The sequence below is a fragment of the Anser brachyrhynchus genome (assembly GCF_964034855.1).
Source record: "Anser brachyrhynchus genome assembly, chromosome: 2".
In the NCBI taxonomy this organism is placed as follows: Eukaryota; Metazoa; Chordata; class Aves; order Anseriformes; family Anatidae; genus Anser; species Anser brachyrhynchus.
In genome coordinates this window covers 33,402,887-33,427,797 of record NC_137695.1, presented here as the reverse complement: position 1 = coordinate 33,427,797, position 24,911 = coordinate 33,402,887, and the positions used below count along the sequence as shown (strand labels likewise).

The window sequence follows — 24,911 nt, the reverse complement described above, 5'->3', positions numbered from 1 at the left end:
GAATTCAGCTTTTATTCACTTCACTGCTTTACGTCTTTAGGAGTTTGTCAGTTTTCAGTACTCCATAATAAATTCAGGATCTGTGTAAATCACTACAACACGAATTTCATTTTGAATTAGTTCCATTCTTACATCAGGTATTTGTTTTAGTTGGCTTAGTGAACTGCAAACTTCCCTTGGTAAGACTTACTGAACAAGGGACCCTTTGTAGAAGAGAGCAACACTAACCTTTTATCTGAGCTTACAGAACCTTTAATTTGGGACTTGCGGCTTTACAGTGTTGTGAGATTTCCTTCTGCACTCCTCTTAACTGCAAACTCGGGGCCAAGTTCTACCTTTACTTACACCCAGGCAATAAACTCACAACTCAAATTGTAGTTTGCGGAACAAACACGTCAGGTAGCATCAAACTGCATGTTTTTCAGTTAGAAGAGCAGCAAATGCTCCAACAAGAATGAATACATTTCAGTCCCATGTACATTTTATACTCATTCCAGCTTCTTTCAGAACTGGAGACTCACTGCAACAGATGCGTGGTTTCTGCCAAATCCACACATAAATAAACTCAACTTGCTGATGGCACGGGAACAGCATGATGCTCTTCTCCATGCCCAGCACTGTCAAGGCAGAAGCAAAGAGGAGTGGCTGCTTCAACAAAGCTGCTGCGCTGCCAAGTAGCTGTACATGGAGCTGCTGCTCCGCGTTTCTCCAGCAGCAGCCTGCAGAAGTTCAAGGAACTCAGGTGGTGCTGTGCTGGCTGAGAGAGCTAACACAACCAAAGGTAAAAAGCAATGAGAAGTAAATAATTACAATCATAATCAGCATCCAAACCCCTACCATTTATGTGCTCACTCAAGGAAAAACAAACCAAAACACTCTTCTTGCTTCCACTGTGGCTCTAGCCTGTGAAGTGATTATGTATGAAGGAAAGAATTCAGTGTGACTTTCAGCTTTCATGAATTAGCAGAGGTTTCAAATAAAGAGGAAAAAAAACCAAGATCTATCTGAGTTACAGACTGCCCGATCTGGTAGCTGCTGTCACAATAAACACGTAACCCATGACTTACCATCCATGTATATTTTCACTACCAAGCACAACAAAGAAAGCAAGCACCTTTGCAGCCAAAGCCCCAAGTACAATCTTCACCTATGTCCTGCTGTTCTCAACATTCTTTGCACTATTGCACCCAGGAGCTACACTCGTAAGCAGGCACACCACTGCACTAAGGCACAGCACTCTCCTCTCCATAAAGTTTCAATTAGCCTTTAAACTCAATTACACTGCACAGAAAAGAATCTGGAATGCTGGATGCAAGCTGTCATGTTTCATAAGCCATTTAATAATATTATATTTTATTTTTTCCTATTGACATTTAGTTTGGTTTTGAACTCAAAATATGAAGCCAAAAGAGCAAAATAAATTATCCTGTGAAAGTTAACAAATTATTCCATTGTTTTTAACAGCACTGGGCAAATCCCACTGAATTAGGCATGAATTTGTCACATATGCAGCAAGGAACTTAAGACTAATACATTGTTCCCATTGCAAATCTTATTTTTAGAGGTTAGAAGTTAATATTCTAAACTTGCTCCAGGCTTAAACATGGAATAAGCATTTATTCCAGAAGGGGAAAAGGAAAAAAAAAAAAAAAAAAGAAAGAGGGAAGGAAAGAGGGAAGGAAAGAAGGAAGGAAAGGAAAGTGACTGACAACTTGCTCTGCGTTTCTGATCACGACCAGCTGAATGGGAGAGACCCTTTGTGGACTACCGGACTAACCTGATGGCTCCGTCTGACAAACTGCATGACTTGAGGGACACTTGCACAGCCTCCTCGCCCTGCCCGCGACGAACCTGATGCCAGGGTTATTTTTGGGAAGCCCTGCCACAACCCGAGGTGCTGCCCGCCTCGGCCAGCGCCCTCTCCGCCCGCAGCAGCACCCCGGGCAGGGGCAGGAGCTCTGCCCGCACCTCCACCCCCTCCGCCGGGAGCCCCGGCAGTGCCCCCCCGACACCGCCGCCGCCCGGCCGCCCGCCGTCCCCCCCCGGGCCGCGGCGATCCCCGGGAGGCACCCCGCTAGGTGAGCCGAGCCTTTCGGCGACTTACGGCGCTGGCAGAGTCCCGGCACGGCCGCCAGCAGCCGGGCCGCCCCGAGGAGGGCCCCGGGGCCGCGCTGGCACTTGGGCACGGAGACGATCCCCGCGGTGAGGCACGCCAGCAGCGGCACCCACATCGTGCGGCGCGGCCGGCCCCGCTCCCGCTCCCGCTCCCGCTGCCGCTGCCTCTCCTCGGGGCCGCGGCTCGGCGGCGCGGCGCGCTCAGTCCCGGCCCCCGCGGGGGCGGCGGCGGCGGCGGCGGGGCCGGGGGAGGAGCGGCGGCGGCGGCGGCGGCGGGCCCGGCACAGGTAGGGCGCGGGGCGGCGGCACCTCAAGGGCAGCGCCCGCCGCTCCCCGCGAGGGGCTGCCCCCCCCGGCGGCGGCGGCAGCGGCGGCGGGGTGGCCCCGGGCGGGCGCGGAGGGCGGCTGCCTCCATCCGCCTCCAGCCCGGCCGCCCTGCCCTGCCCTGCCCTGCCCGGCCCTGCCCGGCCCCGCGGCTCCCTCAACGAAACGACCGCCGCCGCTATCCCCGCCCGCCCCCGCCCCGCCGCCGGTGCGCCTCGGGCCCGAGGGTGTCCCCCCCCTCCGGTTGCCGGGAGGCGGCAGCGGGGCAGGGCCGGCGGGCGGGGGCGGGCGGAGGCGGGGCGGCGGCGGGCGGTGAAGTCACGGCGCCCGCCCGCGCTGCTTTGTTCGGCGGCGGATGGCGGAGACCGTGGGGGGCGCCCCTCGCCGCCGCCTCGGGACCCCCCCCATCATACACAGACCGCAATCACCCCGCCGCCCTCCCCTCGCGATCTGTGTGTGCCCGGAGTTTCCGCCCCTCCGGGCGAAGTGGGAGTAACGCAAAGGTTATAGCCGTGCCCTGCGCGCCGCGGAAAGTACCTCGCCGTGCGGGCACGGAAACCCCCGGCCCGGGCTAGGTGCGCGGCCTCGCAGGCTCCTGTCACCGCCTCCCCCCAGGGCGCTGCTCCCGGAGCTGCCGTGGTGTCCCCCAGGCAGGTGACACGCACCTGTGCCTGCCTGACGGGCCCGGGGCCTGTGGCCATCACCGTGTCACCGCCTCGTTTGCGGTACTACCGAGCAGGTGGCACGGCGAGCCGTATCCCCAAATAATGCCTCAACGCGATGTGCCAGTCTGTCAGCACAGGGCACAACATTAGTAAGTCGTTCACGTGCAAACGGTGTTAAATGAACTGTGTTAAGTTTTGGGCCCCTCACTACAAGAAGGACATCAAGGCACTGGAGCATGTCCAGAGAAGGGCTATGAAGCTGGTGAAGGGCCTGGAACGCAAGTCCTGTGAGGAGCGGCTGAGGGAACTGGGGGTGTTTAGTCTGGAGAAGAGGAGGCTCAGGGGAGACCTTATTGCTCTCTACAGCTACCTGAAAGGAAGGTGTGGGGAGCTGGGGGTCGTCCTCTTCTCACAGATAACTAACAATAGGACTAGAGGGAATGGCCTCAAGTTGTGCCGGGGAGGTTTTTAGGAGACATTTCTTCTCAGAACGAGTAGTCACACACTGAATAGGTTGCCCAGGGATGTGGTGGCATCACTGTCCCAGAGGGTGTTCAGGAAAGGTTGGACATGGTGCTTAGGGACATGGTTTAGTGGGTGACGTTGGCAGTAGGATGATGGTTGGACCAGATAATCGTGAAGGTCTCTTCCAACCTTAATGATTCTATGATTCTAACACTGTGCTCTCTTACAGTCCTTACAAATAAAAGGCTGTCAAAGCGTTTTCAGACCCTGTGCCAAGCCTTGCGGCACTGAGATGAGGATGGCTTATGGACTGCATGTCAAAGGTCAGAAATTGAAGATTCACTGGGTTTGTGCAAGGTCACTGAGGAGGAGATGGCAAAGGAGCAGTCCTATACTCCCACTCCCGGGATTTTTAAATGCTGTATCATTGTTCTGCTTTGTTTTGGAAAAATCCCCTGTTTCAGACCTTGAGTGTCATTCTTAAAGCTGCCACAGCTCGAATGGGGATATGGTGTGTGACAAAACCATACACAGGGATGGTCATATAAAAGGGTAGCATCCACATGACTTTAGATGTGGTGGCATTCTTGATCTAATCGCTGTATGGTTTCAGAGATTACAATTTAACACTATGCAATGATGAGCAATTTGTCCCATGAGGACTCAAATCGGTGTAGTTCTTTGAAATGAGACACATTCATGGCAGGCAAGCTAAACTCAACTGACTCCTGTTCATGTTCACCATGATGTCTAAATCCCATCTCATGATGTTGCACATTCATGATGATTCAAATTTATCTTGAAAAGGGTCCAGAATAAGACAAATAAGTTCAAGGAAATGTCTTAATAAAAAAAAAATCCAAGCAGAAGCAAAAGTTGCAGAAAGAAAACTTTGTGATTTCTGCCTGCAGAGTCTAAATAGTGTTGAAGGGAGGAAGAATACACCTAATACTCCATATGATGTATTTTGTATGAACATCGTTGTCAGATCAGAGTTTAAATGATCATATAAGCATCATGAAGAAAATGGTTCTGTCATCAACAGCATGAGTTGTCTTGTGAATTTCTAGTCATAAACTAGTCATTTCACCATACAAATAGGAAATGGAGTCCTTACATGTACTGCTTCTTGTGAGAATGATATGCAAGGATTTGGCATTTGGGGCAGACAGGCAATATCTACAGTCTAACATAGAAAAATGGATAATTTTCATATAAAATCTGAGAATAAGGTAACTAAAATGAACACTGAGAACATAACAAAAAGGGTAGATCAATAACGGCTGAGAACTATTCACCCCGAATACTGAAAGATGTGGGTATCAGCAGTAAAAAGAAGCCAAGAGTTGAAGGTGCCAATAGTTGAGGCCGCTGTAACTGTTCAAAGCAATCTCTTAGTTTATGTAAAATGTGGCTTTCCCCTACTTCTTTACCTTCATTCCTCACATGGTGGGAGACAAAGACTTAAGAATGTATATTCTGTAGTGATGGCATCTTTAAATACACCGCTGGTTAGTGTTTGGAATGCAGTAATATAAGCTGCATCTCAGAGGATGTTATGCAGGAGATTTGGATAGCAATTCAAGTTTTACAAATTGACAAACCGAGTCACGTAATGTCACATAGGAGACTTGGAGCAAGGAGCTTAAGACCACTGGAACTGGATGTAAGCGTCAGTCTGTTGTTCTATCCACAGGATCATGAATGCTTGAGAAAATGTCATTGTGGAATCTCCGTCCTTGGAGATAAGTGGAACTCAGCTGAACAACTTCATGGGCAACCTGATCTTATTGGTCATGTGTTGAGCAGAGGGCTGGTTGGGCCTCTTGGAGCTTTTTCTAGCCTAAGTTACTCTATGAATTTCTATGGTGAAAAGTATTTAATTCTCTGTTCTTATATTGCATGTATACCTTGTTTCATGAAGTGTTAAAATGGTGCTTTCTTTATGGTACTTAACTTTGTTTTTCTGCAAACAGGATATAATTGTCTGTCACAGCATTAGCCCACAGCCTCTCTTTTCAGGAAACAGTTTTGAAAATGTTGAATCTGCAATGAACGTTCAGTAGAGCTGGTCAAAAAACCCAAAACATTTCTTACAAAAACCATGTTCCTTTTTTGGTTGAATAATCCCAACCATCTTTGATGTGCCATTTCATGGGGGAGAATCCAAACCAAGATTGTAAAGGGGAGAGTGATGGTGTTTTACAACTTCTAATACCAAAACTTTTTAAAATGAAAAATGTGATAGGTGTTCATTAGCTGGTCATGTGATTTCTTAGATTATCATGACATCTTTAACGCTGTTAAAAACCCCATAGAAAGCATTTTGTTATATTTAAATTGATTGCACTTCCCTCCAACTTTTCTACTTTTCCTATGAGACCCCACTTTGAATTGCTATTTTTTTTAGTTAATAATTTAAAACTTTGCTGGGGCACAGTATTTTTTCTGAATTTGGCGGCTTCACTTGATGTCACTGACATTAATGTGCAAATTCCATTTTTTTGCTATATAACTGAATAAAAGGATCACATGCTTGTCTGTCAGATACAATTACATTCGCTATAGCTTGGGTTCTTTTAAACAATATTTGAATCTAAACTGCATCTGTTTCGTGTAAAAAAGTCATTGTATTTTTCAAATCTTTTGTAACCCATCAGTTTAAAATGATGGAGGAATTCAAATTCAATTGCTGTTCCCAAGAAACTGATTGCCAAGAAGTCATAGACCTCTCTTCCAGCAATGTGGACTATGAACAATCCATCTATGCTTTTTTTGTTGTTTTATTTTTATTTATTTTTTTTAATATTCAGTAAAATTCTATATAAAATTCCAACTTCCCTGTACAATACACAATCATATTTTTAACCAATATGTACATCTTTTCACTTTGGCAAGGTTGTGATGCATATTCATGTAAGATGTTAAAACTATGCACATTGTTTCTCATTTCTTGTCTCAGTCCTCACTGTCAAAATTGGCAATGTCATCTTTCAAAATAGAATACTTACCCCCCAAAATAGTACTTTTCATCATATTGTACATTAATACCTACCTTAATTACCCATCCATGCTACTGGAGCTCCTGATGCACATGCAACAAAGAAAAAATGGTGTGTTATAAGGAAAAGCAGTAGCCCAAAAAAAACCCACTAATATTTAGAATGTATCCTGAAGTTTCCATTGATTTTACATAGCCATCTCGTGGGCTTACAAAACTTGCTTGGGTTTGCAACTTCAGTGGCTTCAATAGGCCTGCATGAGATGATCTAGCAACATTTGAAGCATTATCTTTCTGAATTTACCTCCTTGACACTTACAGTTTGGACAACATTATGCAGAGATAGGTGGGATAACACCTTCAATTTTCCATACATTCCAGCCTAATTGCATTTGCGTATAGTATGTCTATCCGTTGTTCTTATTCACCGTTTACTTGCATGGGGTTTAAGTGTAAGATGAAGCTTTTTCTGGTCTGTATGTGCTATCAATATTCTCTCCCTTCCACTTTTCTATATTCAATTACTTGCAATACCCCAGCAGTACATTTTTCTTCCTTTCTTACATCACCAATCAAATTCTAAGATCTGTATATTAAGAACTCAGTTAGTAGTACTCTGGAAATCCCAAGTATTGACCTTGTGTGCTTCAGTGCGTGCCAGAAGCCTACTGAAGCAGACGTGTGTAATAAAACAATAAACCTGAGATATTTCACACCATTTCAAGAAGAGAATTTGAAAGCAGTTGGATTCTCAGCCAAAGTGGTCAGTGCACAGTTGTGATCTCACCTTATACTTGGTGAGACAGAGACAGCAGTGGGTCCTTGGGTGAGAAGGTATCATTCTGTTTAGGGTTCACTAGGTCAAAAACAGTGCTTTAAGCTCTATGCAGACGCTTGTTTTCTAGGACATCTGTAGTACAGAGGGATGATATGTAAATTAATATTCAGGGGTCCTCAGTGAAGATGCCGTTGTCCTCTGTTTAAAAAAGAGTAGGAGGATTTTGCTAGAGACAAGCAAGCAGAAGAAATTGTCAATATAGTCCAACAAAGATGCTCAGAAGCATAAAAACATTTATTGCAACAAGTGGTCAAAGTTTAGGACTGTTTATTGAAATCTTTTAATAATCTCTTTCTGGAAGTACTACTGAAAAAAAAAAAAAAAAAGAGCACAACAGCAGTATAGTCAGCTGAGCAGATGTATTCCGAAACAAGAACATTTTAATTGTTGTCACATGCAAAGTTTTAAAGAACACTTACACTGAGATGTTTCAGTACTTCCACTATGCTTTTTTGTGGGACGGAACTTTCAGATAGAAGTATTTTCTTCCTTTTGACAGATAACCATATGGCGTGCTTTGAGAGCCTTTCTGATTGCAGACAGAATAGCTCCTCTGTGGCCTACTGTTAAAGTATGAAATTTACCTGGGGTTCTTCTAGATGCTGTCATTATTTTTTTCCTGATACCACATTTTAGATTTACAGGCATTGCAACTTGATTTCTGGAAGGAACAGGACAGAAGGGCAGAAAGCCGCTGGGTAAGTTATTTCATTAACCTTATTTCAGCGGAACTTTTGCCTGAGGACTGAAGACCTGCCCCCATGACACAGATCTTTGCGCCATTTTCCTGTTTTCCTTCATGGACTAACAGAAAACTAAAAATACAGAGTTTTATTTAGTTTTATATCCACAGAGGACTGCAACCCACCCTGCAAAAATCAATGCAGTTTTGAGATTAACTGCAAGTTTTTCCAACTCCACAGAGGATGGACAAGGGCTAGATTTCCTCTTGTTAGATGGAGGTGTAGATCCACAGGCGCTAAGGCTGCTGAACTCTGAAAATACACATTTCAAAGGACAGCTCGTGAAGTAGAAAAATAGCATTGTCATTTCTACAAAGGAGAAGCAGACACCCTGAAGTTCAGCAATTTTGTATCTTTTTTTTTTTTTTTTTAATATTACAAACTAGAACTACATTTACACTGACAATCCATGCATTTTTCTTTCTTTCACCTCCACTCATTTCCTTCTGCTCCTGTTGCCTATCCTTGCCTTTCTCTCTGGTACTTGAAAAAGGTATGCAGTCACCACTTGCTGCTGAGAACCAATTAGGTGCCAATCAAGTGATGGTGTTACGGTTTTTTTTTAATTTTTATTTTCCTTCTTCCCCAAAATTTATTTCCCCCCTTTTCACATTGAGGACAATTACTCCCATTTTGCCTCCCTCCTCACCTACATTAGAACTATTTTCACTCTTCCGTGTCATGGCTGTTTCTTTTTCAAGTACTTTGGGCAGACCTTCAGATGTTTTGCAGGCCCCTTGCTTTCCCCATCTTCCCCCCTCTGCTTCTCTCACTTCCCCAGTGGAGAAGTCGATTTCTGACGCAGCAGCTATCTCAGGCAGTGCTGCAGTTTCACCCTCATCCTCAACCCACTATGATTTCATCCCTTCTCTGTCCCCAGGATTTAAGGGTGTGTGTGTGTGTGTGTGTGTGTGAAATATTCCATAATAACTCAGAAGGCCTGACAAAATTTTGGAAACTTTCAGAGAAAATTTCCAGATAAGCCCTTGTCACCATTAGCTCACTCGTTTTTCCCAGAGGTTTCCTATGTAATGTTCTACAAGGAACTGGTAGAAAGAAAAAGGTAAGACACAGTGGTAAAATAGCAGGAAATATGTTTTTGGATTTCTGAAAGATAAATTCCCTTGTGAGAAACTATTGAGGAAATTAAGTGTTAGAGGTTGAAAGGGAAAGTTAAGTTGTGGTTTAGAAACAGAACTAGTATTGTTTAACAGAAAATTAAAGTGTATTTTTAGCACAGCATAGCCTTTTTAGATCAGACTCAAAAGTATCATACAGTTACAAAGCCAAGGTTTGTAACTGGGTGATTGATGACTACAAATCATTTCTCCTGTCCATAGTTAAGCTGCTAAATCTGGTGCATTGAGCAGTGGCCAATGAGTGGAAAAATCCCAAAGGCAAACTGTGTGTGCGTGGCAGAGGGGGAAGTGGGAGGGGTGGGGAACAGGGACAGGGAGGGTGTGTTTTTCCAGAATTATCAAAGGTTTTGAACCTCTCTGATAGGATTTCATCTGCTCTTGTCCTCAGTCTTGAAATGTGGTGTGCACATTACAGCCAGGATGCTCTCTGGGAGATGTTTATCAGGATATCCCCACTCCTCTCTCACCAGATCCCTGCTCAAGACTCACTGCTACCATGACAACTCAGATAAATCAAGAAATGTTTAATGGCCAAAAAGAGAAAGAAGGGAGGCAGATGGGGGCATTTAGAAAACAAAACAAAACAAAAAAATACCATTACTTACTGATTTTTCTAATTGTTTCAAATATGTGTCTGTATACCTCTCCTTGCTTCTCATATCCTTCTTATCCTTAGATTGTTATCACTTTGGCATAGGGAGATATATGTTTGGGCAGCACCTCACATCCCTACTTCTGAAAAAAATAAAAATAAAAAAATCCATAACAATAAATCTTCCCTTGTCTGATTCCAGGATCCAGTAGAGCTGGAGTTACTGGTTTTACTGCTTTTTCTTTATGCTATAGTAAAACTAAAATTCTTTTTAAAATAATGTATAATTAACTTGTGGAATTTGTTGGCTCAGGATAAGAACTTCTTGGGATTTAAAAATAGATTAGATATTTATAAGAGTTTTATGTGCCTTTACACTAGCCAGGATAAAAGTTCATAAAGGAGGCAAGCTTTCATACTGCAGAACAAGAACCAACTGCTGTCAGAGCCTGCAGAGAAATTTCTCCTGCAGCTCTATAGTGGTTCTTTAAAGATGATTTCTACCTTTGCTGAAGCATTTAGGTGGTGGAGTCTCCCTGGACATGGTCCTAAGCAAGCTGCTCTAGGTGGCCCTGCTTGAGTAGGTGGTTGGACCAGATGGCCTCCAGAGGTCCCTTCCACCCTCAGCTGTTCTGTGACTCTGTGATCTGGGACCAACTATCGCTGAAATCAGGGTAAGGCATGAAAGGGATCACGGGATTTATGTGTTGCTAAGGGACAGATACTACTTTGTTTGGGACGGGCACTTCCAGCCACAGTTGAAGAAGTGTAGGCATAATTAAGTTGTTCAACAACTTATAAAGAGTCAGTATAAACTGAGGACCAAAATTAAGGTCAGGCTGGTAGCATATACTTGGCTGGAGCACACAACTGCCTTAGGATTTGGCCAGACCTTATCTTTTAATCTCAAATTAAAAAAAAAAAAAAAGTTGTACATAATTAACTTACAGCCCAAACTAGTAATTTCTTCCTTTAGAATTTAGTTAATGTGTTACTTTCCCAGCACACAATCCTTGTGTGGCATGACACACTAATGAACACGAAGATGGGGGGAGATAAAGGTTGCAAAATAATTTCGTAAGCCTTAATTGTGCTTGAAGAAAAATGTTTCTGATTAGTCTTCTTCTTTGGCACTGTTTCCCATCACCTGTGGTCTTTAATTCAAAACTGGTTGTATTAGAGACAGGCTATAGATCAAACAGAAGTGTTAAGATTAATGGAGAAGTTGCTAGGTGAAGTTGCATACCCTATATAATGTAGGAGGTCAGAAATGATGGTGATTATAATTATTTATCAATTTAAATTCTATCAATCTTCTAACTGTCCACTCTTCTACAGGCAATTAATTCAGCTATAAATATCATCTAAAAGCTTGTGAGGTACAGTGAGTCCCACAGCTCTTGCGGTAACTCTTGAGTCTGGATGTATGCTAGGTAAAGGTTTAGAGGGAAAATGTGTTTTAGCAGTGGGGGAAAGCTACTGTAATACAGCAAAATTAAGACCTGGTCCTGGAAGAAAAAATGGAACACAAAATATTAATTTGCAGGAGATGTATTCTGGCTGACTGTGAAACAAGTGACGATTACATTACATCAAACGAAGCTAAACACTGAACAGAAAAAGTTTTACAGGTGTAAAACAGAAGTAAAAGAGAGAACAGCCAGCACCAGAAGCAGTACAACGCAGGTGACATGCACCTTACCCATGCACAAGCTGTCATAAGAATAAATGCCATGAAAGGTCACGATCTCCAGCGATGTGATCAAGGTAATAAGCTCAAATATATCTGTGTGTGCTACAGAAGACCTAGACACATGGACCACTCAAAGGGACAGAAGAGAATAACTGGACATTTTGCTCTTAGCCGTTAGCTGTCTTCTGATGAACACTGCAAAGACACTATGAACACAGCTTGAAAATGCAGAGTTATGAGTTTACTGATGACTTGTGGGTTTTCATTTTTACAATGGGGGCCAAAATGAGGCTGTCACTAAGCTTCTTCCCATGTGTGGGTGGAAACCACTAGTTCTCTGTAGACTCTTGGTTTATTTTTCAGTGCATCATTGTCAGTTGGTCAGTCAACTTCCCTATAAGAACATGGGGGGTGTCTTTCCTGTAGGAGGAGAGAGTAAACCGAAAATAAAACACACCAGATCCCATGGGAAGTCAAAATAGAGTTAGATGTGTGAATCAGGATTAAGTTTTAAAACCAAAAATAGCAGAAATACAGTTCTTTTTTATCCAGAAATTCTTTAACCTTCTGGCAATATAGTTTTTTTTTGTTTGGTTGGTTTTGTTTTGTTTTGTTTCACTTGAATTATTTCTTACTCATTTTGTTTCAAGGTTTGCTGTTTGCAAATTTCTCATCACAGGATGAGATTTTTCTCATCAGATGGGAAATCGTAAAAAAGAATGACTATTAATACTACTCTAACACTAAAAAGTTGAGTACAACTATCTTTAAAGCTATGTGCTTTTTCTCTGGTAATTTTACATTATGCTGTGTGACTGCAGCTCTTCAGAGCCTTCTTTCTCCTTACTCACTCTTCTTTCTCCTTGCTCTAAATTCTACAGTGTGCCCAAAAGTATCAACAAGCTTGCACTTGTACAAGGAAAAAAATAGTATTCACCATGTAATGCTGTGATACATACATACGTACATTAGAAAAAGGTTTCCTAATATATGATTTCATTATGTACATTTGATATTTTATTGAAATTCAAATTTTATGACATTCAAAATAGCAGTGAAAAATGTATTACCCACCTAGTGCAGACATTGTGAATGAGAAACAATGATTTGAAGTGATTTTATGGAAATTATAGGTAGATGTAGCCAGATAGAGTTGAGGCAGAATTCTGCCCATCGTGCAAAAAGGAGTCTGTGGCCAGGGTTTTCTTCTCCACCTTCTCCTAGTGTTTCCAAGTGCCATGAATTTCTGAAGAGTGCCTAGAGAAAGCAAACGGTCCTCTGCAGAGGGCATAAGACCTACACAAACTGCTGTCGGCCTCCACTGTGTTACCCAAATGCTGGCTGGGCCCACAACCCAGTTTTGCTTTGGAACCATCCATATCTCAGCACGTGCTTTTTTGTTGGTGTTGTCATTTTGTTTGTTTCTGTATTGTTTCTTCATTCTGGATTTCTTCTTCTAATGAAACCAAGTAATTTATAGGTTTTTTTTCCTAATCTTTAGATGATTGATTTTCAAATCGGAAGCATATGCAGGGAGAAAAGTCCTTTTTGTTGTTGTTTGTTTGCTCTTATTTTATTTTATTTTCCTTCCTTCCAGGGCAATATATTTTCCCCTTTAATCTCTTTCAGCAATAGCAACTGCTGTAGAGGCTGCTTGTAACAATAGTAGGCAAGCATTTTTCCATTCCAAACATAGGAAAGTAGTCTGATGATATCCCTTTAGAAGAGTGTATGAAACCTTTAGGTGGCAGCCAAGGGCTACAGTTCCAATCCCTAGATTTATTAGCTGTCTGGTTTATGGCCTCTGCTTTGGGTGGCAAAGAAGTTATCTAAAAGAAGAGTGACTTTCTAATCCATCCAAAAGCCAAGTGGGAGAAATTTCACATAGGCAGTCTAGTATTAGTATTAGTATTAGTATTAGTATTAGTATTAGCATTAGTATTAGTATTAGTATTAGTATTAGTATTAGTATTAGTATTAGTATTAGTATTAGTATTAGTATTAGTATTAGTATTTATTAGTATTAGCATTAGTATTAGCATTAGTATTCGTATTAGTATTATCAATGTGGATATATCTGGATATATGGGAATGCACCTGGGAAACTCTTTTTGTGGTCTGTTGCCCTTCTGCCACCCTCTGCATCCTTCAAAGTACTCTTAAAAACACAATGTAAAGCCTCACATCTTACTCCTATTGATAATTCAGTTGTAAAAATGGCATCCAATACAGTGCTTTTATGTTGTATTCAGAATGTGAATAACACCTTGGGTCTATACCTGGGAGGAGGCTGGAAACACTTGGCGGTCCCCTGTCATGCACCTCCTCTGGCCATCACAGCCGCATTTTAGGGGCTTCGGGTCCCCTTCCCTCCTGGGCACAGAACAGCTCTGCAACTCTCCTGGGCGATTTAGGGCATGCCATGGGAGGCCATGTCTCCACAAGTGTCCACTCAAAGTATATTTTCAGGACCTGTATCTTCAGCATTACTGTCCCAGTCTTCCCCCATGCCACTCTAATACAAAGCTTTGTGAAAGTATTCTTTTCATAAAATGGTCTTAACGTATGTCTTCACAATACCTAAGATGTCTAGAGATGTCAAAATGCTTGTTAATGAAGATAAACTCTTTTTTTTTTTTTTTTGATATGGAACTTACTTTTTTTTTTTTTTTACACTTCTCTCTTTTATATGAAGAAAACATGGTCACATTTCCATTATGTATGTTGTGGGTTAAAAAAACGGAAAATGAGAGGTTTACAAATAACCTAATCTGTTTATTTTACTGTTCTCAAAGTTCTGCTTTGCATAATTAATGATCACATGCAGCTACAAATCACTTTGTTTACCTCCACAGTATAATGCAGTATGCGTCTTCTCACCATCCCATAGATAGGCTGAAGTATTCAACATTGCAGTGCCAGCAGCCTACATACGTGCTGAACAAACATCCAAATTCGGAAGTGAGACAAGTAATTGTGTACACTGATTATAGACCAGATGTTAAAAATCAAGTAGTTTAACTTAAATGACTAGCGATTCAAAGACAAACAAGGTCAGTTTACATCAAGATTTGCATTAGAAAATAAAATTTTCCTGAAACAGCTTGTAAATGTGTATGGTCTGACTGAGTATGTGAGTAAGGAAATTTGTTTTCTCCCTGCTTTTTCTTGTTTCTTTCACATTCTCAATTTTGCATACATAATTGTGGGACATGCATAAGCTTTATTCCCACTATTTCTGAATGTTCAGGTACAAGCAAGGCTCTCTCCTGAAGACTTACTGCTGTTGTAGGATGCACCTGGACTGAGGATAATACATCTGCCTCCTTGCAGAGCCTGTTAACTGGCTTGTGCCTAGTTAGCTCTGAATGGAAGGAAAAAGATGTGAGCTTGCCTGTTCCCACCTATGGAGAGGTGCCTTGCTTTTCTTAACACTGTTATTCCCTTACTGCCCTCTGTTGCTGCATTGTAGCTCACCTCCTGTTGCACAAAAAGGAAAGGCATCAAGCTTTACAAATTCTTTGCATTTTAATCATTCACTCCTATTATCTGGCCAGAACATCCTTTCATTCAAGCCCATGCTTGATTTGATATGTCTTTTCTTTACGCTGCCTGCATTTGTCTCCAGGAAGCACAGAATAGGGCCTCTAGTTCATGGGGTTGAAACTTCTTAGTAAACAGAATGGTCTAAGTTGATGTGGAATACAGCCAAGGTATTACAAAATACGTCCTTGTTCATTCAAAAGGCATCAATAGATGTTTACATGGCAAGAAAAGGTAAAGACAAAAGTCTTCCACCCAAACAATACCCACTCCTCTTGTGTGTGTATTTGTTAATACTGGCAAGTTGTTTGTTCGTATAACAAAACACTGGAGAATGACTTACCAGAAGCAGAGTTACTAAATGGTCCACTTACTTTTTTACTTACATAGTTTATTACTGCATAAACATTCTCTTTAATTAAAAAAATGTCCATCCACTGCCTATTTAGCTGTGCAGTCTTTCTTGTGGTAACGTTTCTTTGGAGGCTCTGTGTAACAGTGACCAGCCAGGCATTTATGCTCTGCCTTGTGCTGAACTACACCAAGTTCTTTTGTGATACATTTCCCTACCAAGGGAATATTTGGGATTTCGGGTTGGTTGGAAAGTGTTTGTTTGGGAAACAGGTTAGAAATGATCTCACAAATTGCTGGAAACGAGGGGCTTAGTGCAATGGGAGGTAAGAGAGGACGTGTCCAGGATGGTGAAGAAGGAATTATGCATTAGCTCACATAAATCATAATAGCAGGTGTGGGTAATTGCACTTTAGTAAAACTGTATTTGAAAGCAGTTAAGTTGTAGTTTCTTAGCAACTGCTGCTGACAGCTACATTTTAAGTGGTCAAAGCTTTCAGATTAGGTAACACCCATAGCTTGTTATACAACAGCATTGAATGGAGAAAAACAATAAACAGAAGTGTTTCTCCCCTCTAAAAAGAAATACAGCAGAAGGCCAGAGTCACAGAGGAGGTGATTAAATAGAAAAAGCAGAAATTACTTTTACATTTCTAGATAAGCATTTTCAGGAAGAACTTCTTAGGAAGAAGTCTTACTGAGAAGGGCGTGACCCATGTCTACTCAGTGTAATGGATGGATTTTAGGGAATGTTAGCAGGTCCATAATTTGTTTATAGGTAACTTTGTTATTTTGTTAACACATTTTGTTATGTCTTTTCATGCATTTGTTGTGTTTAAAATTTGTATGTGTATTTTAGGGTGCATGTAAAGAATATTTTATAGGAATGAATGTATCTATATTTAGTGTGAAATGTAAATGTTGTAAGTACTGTCCATCACTTAGGACCACGCTGCTAGCAAGGTGTTTTGGGGTGTAGGATAAGAACATTTCTTTGAAGAAGACTGCGCTAAAGCCAACCAAGAAGAAGTAAAGGATAGTTAAGGAGAACGAGTCTGAAGGGTTCATCTTTTTGGCTAGGTGATACAAATTTGTATTTGACTATTTCATTTTGTAGTGTCTGAGTCATCTTCAGTTCCTTAAAGGTGCTCCACAGAAAGTACTACTTCTGACTGTTAATAATATCCCTTTGTTAGCTAGGTCCTATCCTAGGGCCAAAGAGCAGTTGATATCATAGTCTTAATTCATTATACATAGAGCCAGCAAAAAGTTCTTAACTACTTTTTTTTTTTTTTTTCCATTTTGAAACCAAACTATTTTCTAGCTACATGGATATATTGGCTTGGATATATTACCCTGGAAAAGTTCTTCAGCCCAAGACAGAAAGGCAAATGTGTTAGTTAAGGCACTGACTGTATTAAAAACCTTTACATTCTGGGCAAGTGTCCTAATTTCTGGTTTACTATTTTGAGTGGGAATGTCAATCCGTCTGTTACATGAATACCATGGTATATGCTGTGTCCTTATTCCAGCTCAGCAGTAGTGTTCTTACTTTTTAAAGTAAAACTTATGCATGTCTTTTAGAACAGTGGATTTGCCTTCTACTGGTGTTAAAACACCTTAGACATTTCCATATTTTGTTCTAAGTGTAAATCATATTCATATGGCCTGGCTTTTTTTAACATAGATATATCAAAAAAAAAAAGTATTGAAAATACCCTGTTCTAACATGACGTGCCACTGTGTCCTTCCTGATGGAAAAAGGATGTACTCTGTACTCTGTAATGTAAACTAGTACTCTATAATACCGTAATGAGGACAGCATAGTGTTTATTGAGAATGACACGTTACACAAAATATACACAATGCCAATGACTGATAAAAGTAATATGGTTCACTTTATTCAGTTCACTAGACTTTTATCTGGTCATGCTTTTACTTTTATCCTATGTATCCTCATACAACCTCTAGTATGACATGGATTCCAATATAACCGCAGCTAAAAGGCATTTACTTGTTATGTGATCCAAAACACATACAGTATTCCCGGGGGCTCACTGTGATGTCTCAACACATTTAGAGACAGTCCTTGGATTTGAAGAGAATAATTTATTTATCCATGACTGTATGCTATTAAAGGCTGAGTCTCTTTTTGCCTTTTAATAACATCTCATTGAAGTATCTATCCGCCAGCTTTTAAAAAACTGTGAGATTTGCTGATCACTTTAATTTCTTGAAATGAGTCTGATATTTTTTCTTCTCACATTTTAGTGTTTTATTCCTGACCTGTTTATTAATTCTCTTATTTCTCCATGTGACAAGAAAAAACATCTTTTGCTACTTCACTGTTCTGTTTAACCTATATTCCAACAAAGCTGATGAATGTCCATGATTTCCGCTGTGGGATGGTACACAGATGTTACAGTGGAGGATATATTTATCAGCTGGAATTTCATGACAGAGAAAACTAAAACGATATGAAACTGAGAAACAATTTAAGTTGTCTTCAGTACCTTTAATTCTGATGAATATGCTTCTCTTTTGTTCTGCAGGTTTTCATGGATTTTTCAAGCAGAAGCACTGAATGGTAAATGCTAATTGGCTCTGACAGTGAATATACACCGAACCCTAAGTTTCACAAATGACCTGGGTTGCAAAGTACCTCCATACTGAGCAACACAATTGTTAGATATCTGAATTAGAAAGAAGCTGATTTTCACTCCAGTTCCCACTGAAATCAAGTGGATTGCAATCTGAAATCTGAAAATGTTTGGCTACCTCCATGCACACATTGCAATAATAAAAGGGGGACCTGTCCCTTAAATTAACATATTTTTATAATTTAAAAGAGATAATGCTGTCTCTACACAACCTTTGTCTATACTGCCAATTAAATCGTTGACACTTCATTTCTTCTTTATTGTCTGTAGTCTAGTATTGAAATACAGCAGTGACTCACTGTTGTATAAAACAGGTCCATATTTTACTTTTTAACTTTATGGTTTTCAAAGTATCCACATGCCAACTCTGTGCATGTGGCATCATTGGGAAAGAATTTGGAGGCAGAATAAAAGTATTCATTCCCTTCACCAGAATATTCCACCTATTTAAAGATCTTAGAGCAGACAGATGGGAAATGCCTAAAAAAAATAGAAACCCAGGGGAAGCAAAAAAGAACAGGTTGGAATGGACCATCTGTGAAAACTTTTTGAGAATCAGATAGACTTGAATAGCTGGCATAAAGAATGAAAGCCTCATTACCTCCAGATGATGCAGATGCTGGGTCTGTCTTAAAATGTTACAGAATTGTTCAAATTTCACAGCAGTAATTCTGGTAAGTTTGCTGAATGGCGTTGTCTGAGATGGATTTAATTGGCTAAAACCACCTGAGCAATTAAACAAAACAAGGCTCCTTTCTTCTATGTCAGTCTATAGCCAGGATTTTCAATCTTGTTTTATTGTGCAATGCAGGAAAACTGACTTTGGTCGGACAAATTTGGCAATTCTACGAGAATTCCTGAAATCACTTGTGTGAAAATGTAGTTGAATCATTTTACTACTAGAATTAAAAATCCTAGTGGTCTATGAAAATTCACGATAAAAAACACACTATGCAATTAGGGATTTTTTTTTCCTTAGGATTTTTTTTCTCTGAATATTTTTTTTTCAATTTATCTAGGTGCATACATTTGTAGAAATGAAGAAAACTTGTTTAATTAGCTCTAATGACAAAGAGCAATAATCTGTTTTTATAAAACTATTCTTAACACTTGTTACTTTGTAGTAATAAACAGTCTACAGCCATAGAATCTTTGCCTGTTACCAAAGACAAAATAACTGCAAGGAGGAACAGGACATGATATTGGCTATAATTTAAAAACAACCTCTAAAATGACCTATATTATCTTGAAAGTTCTTTTAGAGTAATCTTGCTCTTCCACTCTCTCCTCATAAGATTCTTTTTTAAGTGAAGGTCCCAGTTTCTGAGCAAAAGCTTGGAATGTGTGTATATAACAACATAATTAGCCAATACAGCAAGTGAGCCATTCAATTTGAAGTGAAAAATTCCCCACCAGATTTTATAACAGCTGCTGGAGTCATGAGGATAAGCCTGCTCCCAGTCTGAATATCACGGGAAAGAAAGATCAAAGGATTGTTCAGAGTCAACCCTGTCTAGAGTAGGGTAAAAGAAACATCAGGAAAAGGATGGTTTATTTATTTATTTATTTATTATTATTATTATTATTATTCTGTAATTGCTTTTGTACAGAATTATTTTACAGAGAAGAGAAAACTTGTTTTAAAAATTTCAGGCTCAATTTGATCCTCCATAGAAGCAAACATTGCTATGGAGACTGACAGTGCAAAGACAAAATATAGATATCTAGATATCCAGATTTCCCAGAGGAATGTAATTTGAGGCATAAGTAAACTGCTTAAACAGTATAAACACTGTCCTGGTATGTCTTGTTTTCTCCATCAAAAGTACAATAAAATATCCCTAATCCTGTTGTTGCTATAGGAATAGATTTTAAAAGAAGATTAGTCATTCCTATAATACTTTTTTTCAAAATTTTCAGTAAAGGACTATACAGAAACTTTTTTGTTACAGCCTAAGTGCCATTAAAATAAAAGGAGAAACCAGCAATAAAATGAATAAAACTTTGCAGAAAAAGCAGTGGTGTGGACTTTGCTGATGTAAAGAGATCTTGTTTCCCGTGAGTTCAGTATTCATAACAAATGCATGAAAATGTATTCCTTTTTCTTAACTGCTATGAAATATTCTAAGTCCATGTGGAACTTCCATGTGGAGACAGAAAGGACAAATGCTTCTCTGAAACTCATGCATCTGCCACTTGGCAAAAAATCTTTATTAAGCTTTTGTGTACGAGGACCTCTAAATATACGGTGGTGGAGATTTGATTCTGTCCCTAAGAAGGTATCGCAGGACATATAGTTCATGGACCTACCTGGACCATTGAACTCCAAAAGTAATAACTTGGGAAAGTGATATGGCCTCAAATAATAAAGGACAAAATATTATAATGATGTTTTTTTTCTACAGTAACCAGTAATTCACCAAGGGGAAAGCTCACACCAAGGTCACTGCTACTTTTATTGAAGTCCACTATTTTACCTGCATATGCTGTTTAAAATCATAGCTTCTATTTCAGTTAAACATCCTTATACCTCTAGCCCCCTATGAAAATAGTAAGAATCCTAGTAAATTGTAGGTTAAAACTTCTCCTGTATTTTTTCATAAGCATTATTTTCATACTTCTCTCATTTTCTGCAAGTAGCTTGTGGAATTCAATATCTATGGCCTTTTACAGTATTGAATCACTGTGTAGTACCACAACACAATGAAGAAAATATTCAAGCTATAAATTAGATATACCTCCTTCATGGATACCTTATTCTTAATATTGCATCTGGAAGCTATTAAAGCATGAGGACTTCTCTTCAGGGATGTTTTGGAGACAATAAGGCACAGATTTTTAAATATTTCTTTACATCTGTGATTATCAGCCAGGTTTTTGAATGATCTTGACTGTGCCTGATATGTTTTATTATAATTCCTCTATACATATGTAATACCTTATAAAGCTGCATGTGTATGCTCAGAATTATTCTCATTACAGAACCAAAATATTTGGAAGCCCTTCCAAATAACGGCTGGATCAACTGGGAAGTTGGCATCAAATTTCCTACACCCAAGTGCTTCTGTATATGCACAAATGCCTCTTTTAATGAGTGCTAGTTCATTGAGAATTAAATGATTGAATGTGAGCTGTCTATATTTCTTAATTCATTTTTAAAAATATATATTTTCAAACACCCTGACATAGTTTTCAAAAATTGTTACTAATATTTGATTAAGATAGGTTGTCACCTCCTCATTCAGTTCTGGAGGTGGTTAAAATAAAGCCTTTAGAAGTTCAGAAATAGTATTTGAGCCTAGTCTTCACCTGAGCACTAGATAGGCAATTAGGGACTCAGTAACTTTCTTGTTAGTAAGTTCAAGCTTAAAAGAAATACATGGATAGTTGTAAAAGTTATTAATAGGGAAAGTTCAATTTCCAAGAACTACAAATGTTCCCAATACCACCTGAGACAGACTGATTTATTTGTATGACAAAAGTAGTTTGGTCCCTGGAGACAGAGCAGGAATTAACAGAAGTTTTGGCGAAGTTTGGAGTGTAAACAAGTTTCTGTAACCATGATATAACTAAATGCTCAAACATGAAGGGAAAATGTTAATTCTATCTGAAAGATAATTGGTTTGAAACTTTTGCTTTTATTGGAAAATTTATATGTGCCACAGACAGACAGGAAAAACAGCAAATCTAGCTTCTGGGAACTAGCAAGAGTCACAGCTATATTAAAATCCCATCAAGCAAAGAATACACACTCCACACTGCATAGATAGCAAATCCAGTGATGGTGGCAAGGTTCTTCAGGCAGAAGTAATGCATTAAAATCTTTACACTGTCAGGCGAGCTAAACTACTATATTCAGAACAAATGCATTTTCAGTGTTAGCAAGAGAGACATTCAAACCAGATGCTTATTTTCAAATAAGCTGTGGCATTATCATTTTTTCTGGGCCACGTCAAATTTTTGGTGGTGGTACAACATAGCAGAAAAGTGAGATCTTTGAACATTGACTACATGGAATAAGGTATCCAGGAGCCCCATGGGGACTGGTATGTAGAGGTAAGAGGCAATGCTGAAACATCTCCTGCATTAAATGGAGTGATCATCCCTTTTGGTAACTCTGCTGTCACCAGTGCCATCACTTGCTCAGCCAGAGGTAAAATCTCAGAGGCTGATCCTGAGTGCTGCCAGGGTGCATGAAGAGCCAGCCAGGTGTGTGCACCGCTGACATTCTTGGGCCATTTCAGCAGAGCCAGGATGGTGCCTCAGCAGCTCTGGGCAGTCTCTGGATAGAGATTTTTTTTTTTTTTTTGATATGTAGCCCTCTGTCCCTCTAAGGCAGATATGTAGAGATAATTTTAAGCTGCTATTACCCCTTCAAAGCCAGTCCGGCTTTTGTTCAAAATTAGAACATGAGAAGCACAGGGATGGCTGCCTTTCAGCTCTCACACGTTTGTTTTCTACTGCATCTCTAAAAAAATCAGTAAAATACGTAGTTTCATACATGTGAAACCTAAAGCAAATTTCCCGGAAAGCCAGGTATGAATAGTCTCTTTACATATTCTCAACTGGGAGAGAGTTTTTAATATTTTAGTAAAAAAAAAAAAAAAAAAGCACATTGAGCTACCAGAAACGGAGGTTCTTATGTTATCTGAAGCATGTGAAAACAGAATACTTTATAAACACAAACCCACAAGAAAGGTTTACCTGCCTCCCCTCTCCCCACCGAGTTACCCTCAATGACCAAAGAAGCTCCCCCACACTGAAACACACAGCGCTACCATTTGCACACAGCCCTGGTGATAAACAAAGTGGTTGTAGAAGACAAAGTCATAACCAGAGATGAAATCTGATCTAATGAAATATACGTGTCTTACCAAATGGAAAGCAATGAAGTAGACTCTTTGAAAAGGAAATGACAGGTTAGTGACATATGGTAATTATTACTGCATGTCTAGATTTTTCCATCAAAATATGAAATCAGATATCGGTTTGGGTGAATCTATATTATGTTCTAAAGGCAAATTCTATTTTTGCAGGTGTTCAGATTTCTACCAGGAAAATCCAAATGACATACAATTTGGGGTTTTGTCAGTTTAAAATTAAATTAAAATTAAAAGCAAATTACAAGTAAATTTAAGTTTGGTCAGGAATAGTGGAAGGGAATAAAACTGAGCAAAGCAACATGTAGGGAAATATATATATATATATATATATATAAAGTAACCTGAGCACAATTTTACCATGAAATAAATCGCAAAGGAAACCTTCCATTCTCGAATTGTTGAAACTTGGTGATTTTAGATGTTCAAATATTTTATAAAGGTGAGTACACATGCTCTCTATTTTATAAATAGAAATACTGGGGCCCTGAACTGACTATGGCATGTTTATATGTTAGTGAAAGAGTCCTGAAAAAAATGTAAGTATTTTTATTCTCTGCTTCCAGAGCCTCAAGGACTAGAGTTATAATGAAAGCTCTGAAGAAATAACATGATATCACTTTTTTATAAGCTTTTGTTAAAGAGTGATGAAAATAATACAAGACCATTTAATCATATTTAAAAAAAAAAAAAAAGGTCAGAATTAAAAATATTGCTGAATAGTTAGAGACACACCGATTTTCTACATCATCACTTTCTCCTGCATGGGAGAATTAGTCAGAAGAATGCAATAAAATATCTGAAGTCATGTAATGAAGAATTATTTCAAGTCAGGGCCCAATACCAATATTAAAGAGATTTGTGTCAAATCAAGCAATATAATTGCCCATGCTATAAAGGGAGCATGAGACTGAAGCCTCTGAGAACATTTGTTTTTTCAGCCATATCACTACTGATCAAACAGGAAACAATAAATGTACCAACAGGTATGTCGGATTAGAGTGTAAATATATGGGAATTGGGAACAATGAAGTAAACCCTTTTTTTTCCACATTACAGGTTATGCATTTTTCTAACTGCAGACTACCGCACACAAATAACCAGCCAGTCTCCACAGAACTTTCACATCTCTCCCCCACTCTCCCATTTTTATATTCACCTTTTCAGTTCCTGATCTAGCTCAGTTATAGCCTTTCCATCTTGTCTCTTTTGGGTTTAGTGGTTTGAGATGCCATAGTTTCTTTATCAGCCAGGCTCAGTACCATCTTGAACCTTTGACATCAATAAATGTATATAGAGATTTTTATTTTTTTTTCTAAACCAAGGGGAAAAACACAGTTCTTTAATACGAAGCCATAACTTCTCTGTTCCAAGAAGAGACTCATTACTCTACTGCTAAGGAACAAACACAGTAACTAGACAAGAAAACAGAGCAGCTCTTTTGTAGTTCTTAAATTGTGCTTTTTTTTTTGAAATATTCTTTTTTGTCTTCCATGTGTAACAGCTTCTAATGCAAAGCTGTTACCAAGTACTACTGGACGTGACTCTTATTGACGTGATGTATAACATGAGCTAATGATGTCCTGCCCAAAAAATTTTTTGGGAAGACAAAACTTATTCTGGAGGACATTGACCTCTGCAAACACTTGTTTGGCTTTTCTACAAAGTAGGTTTCATACCTTTGTAACTGACCTGGGCACCAGGACCCCAGAGTTTTCAACAGATTTTTCTTCAGAAACTTACTGCTTCCTGAATTCCAAAGGTCCTGTCTTCCAGGCCAGCTTGTGAAAGGACTGGGGAGCCCCTGGTAACTCACTGTCCCAACATCGACCCCCTTAGGAGGCCAGACAACATAGCTGGCTTCAGAAACATGGACTCAGTTTTTTTTTTTCTTGTTGTTGT

General features: G+C 39.9%; 1 protein-coding gene and 1 long non-coding RNA gene across 3 annotated transcripts in view; one reads left to right on the top strand and one right to left on the bottom strand.

The window, feature by feature from the left end:
- ITGB8 (integrin subunit beta 8) overlaps positions 1-2,301 on the bottom strand; it is a 48,010-nt gene extending 45,709 nt beyond the window's left edge. For both annotated transcript variants that reach the window (XM_080580962.1, XM_080580963.1), the window contains exon 1: positions 2,105-2,301. In XM_080580962.1, the coding sequence (XP_080437088.1) occupies positions 2,105-2,231 (127 nt within the window). In that variant the 5' untranslated portion in view covers positions 2,232-2,301. The remainder of the gene's footprint in view (positions 1-2,104) is intronic.
- A 500-nt stretch (positions 2,302-2,801) lies between these two features.
- LOC308190063 lies at positions 2,802-17,993 on the top strand. The gene is made up of 4 exons (XR_013946825.1): positions 2,802-3,253; positions 3,799-3,892; positions 5,266-13,466; positions 13,563-17,993. It is a non-coding gene; the product is annotated as an uncharacterized lncRNA (long non-coding RNA).
- Positions 17,994-24,911: the final 6,918 nt, after the last annotated feature.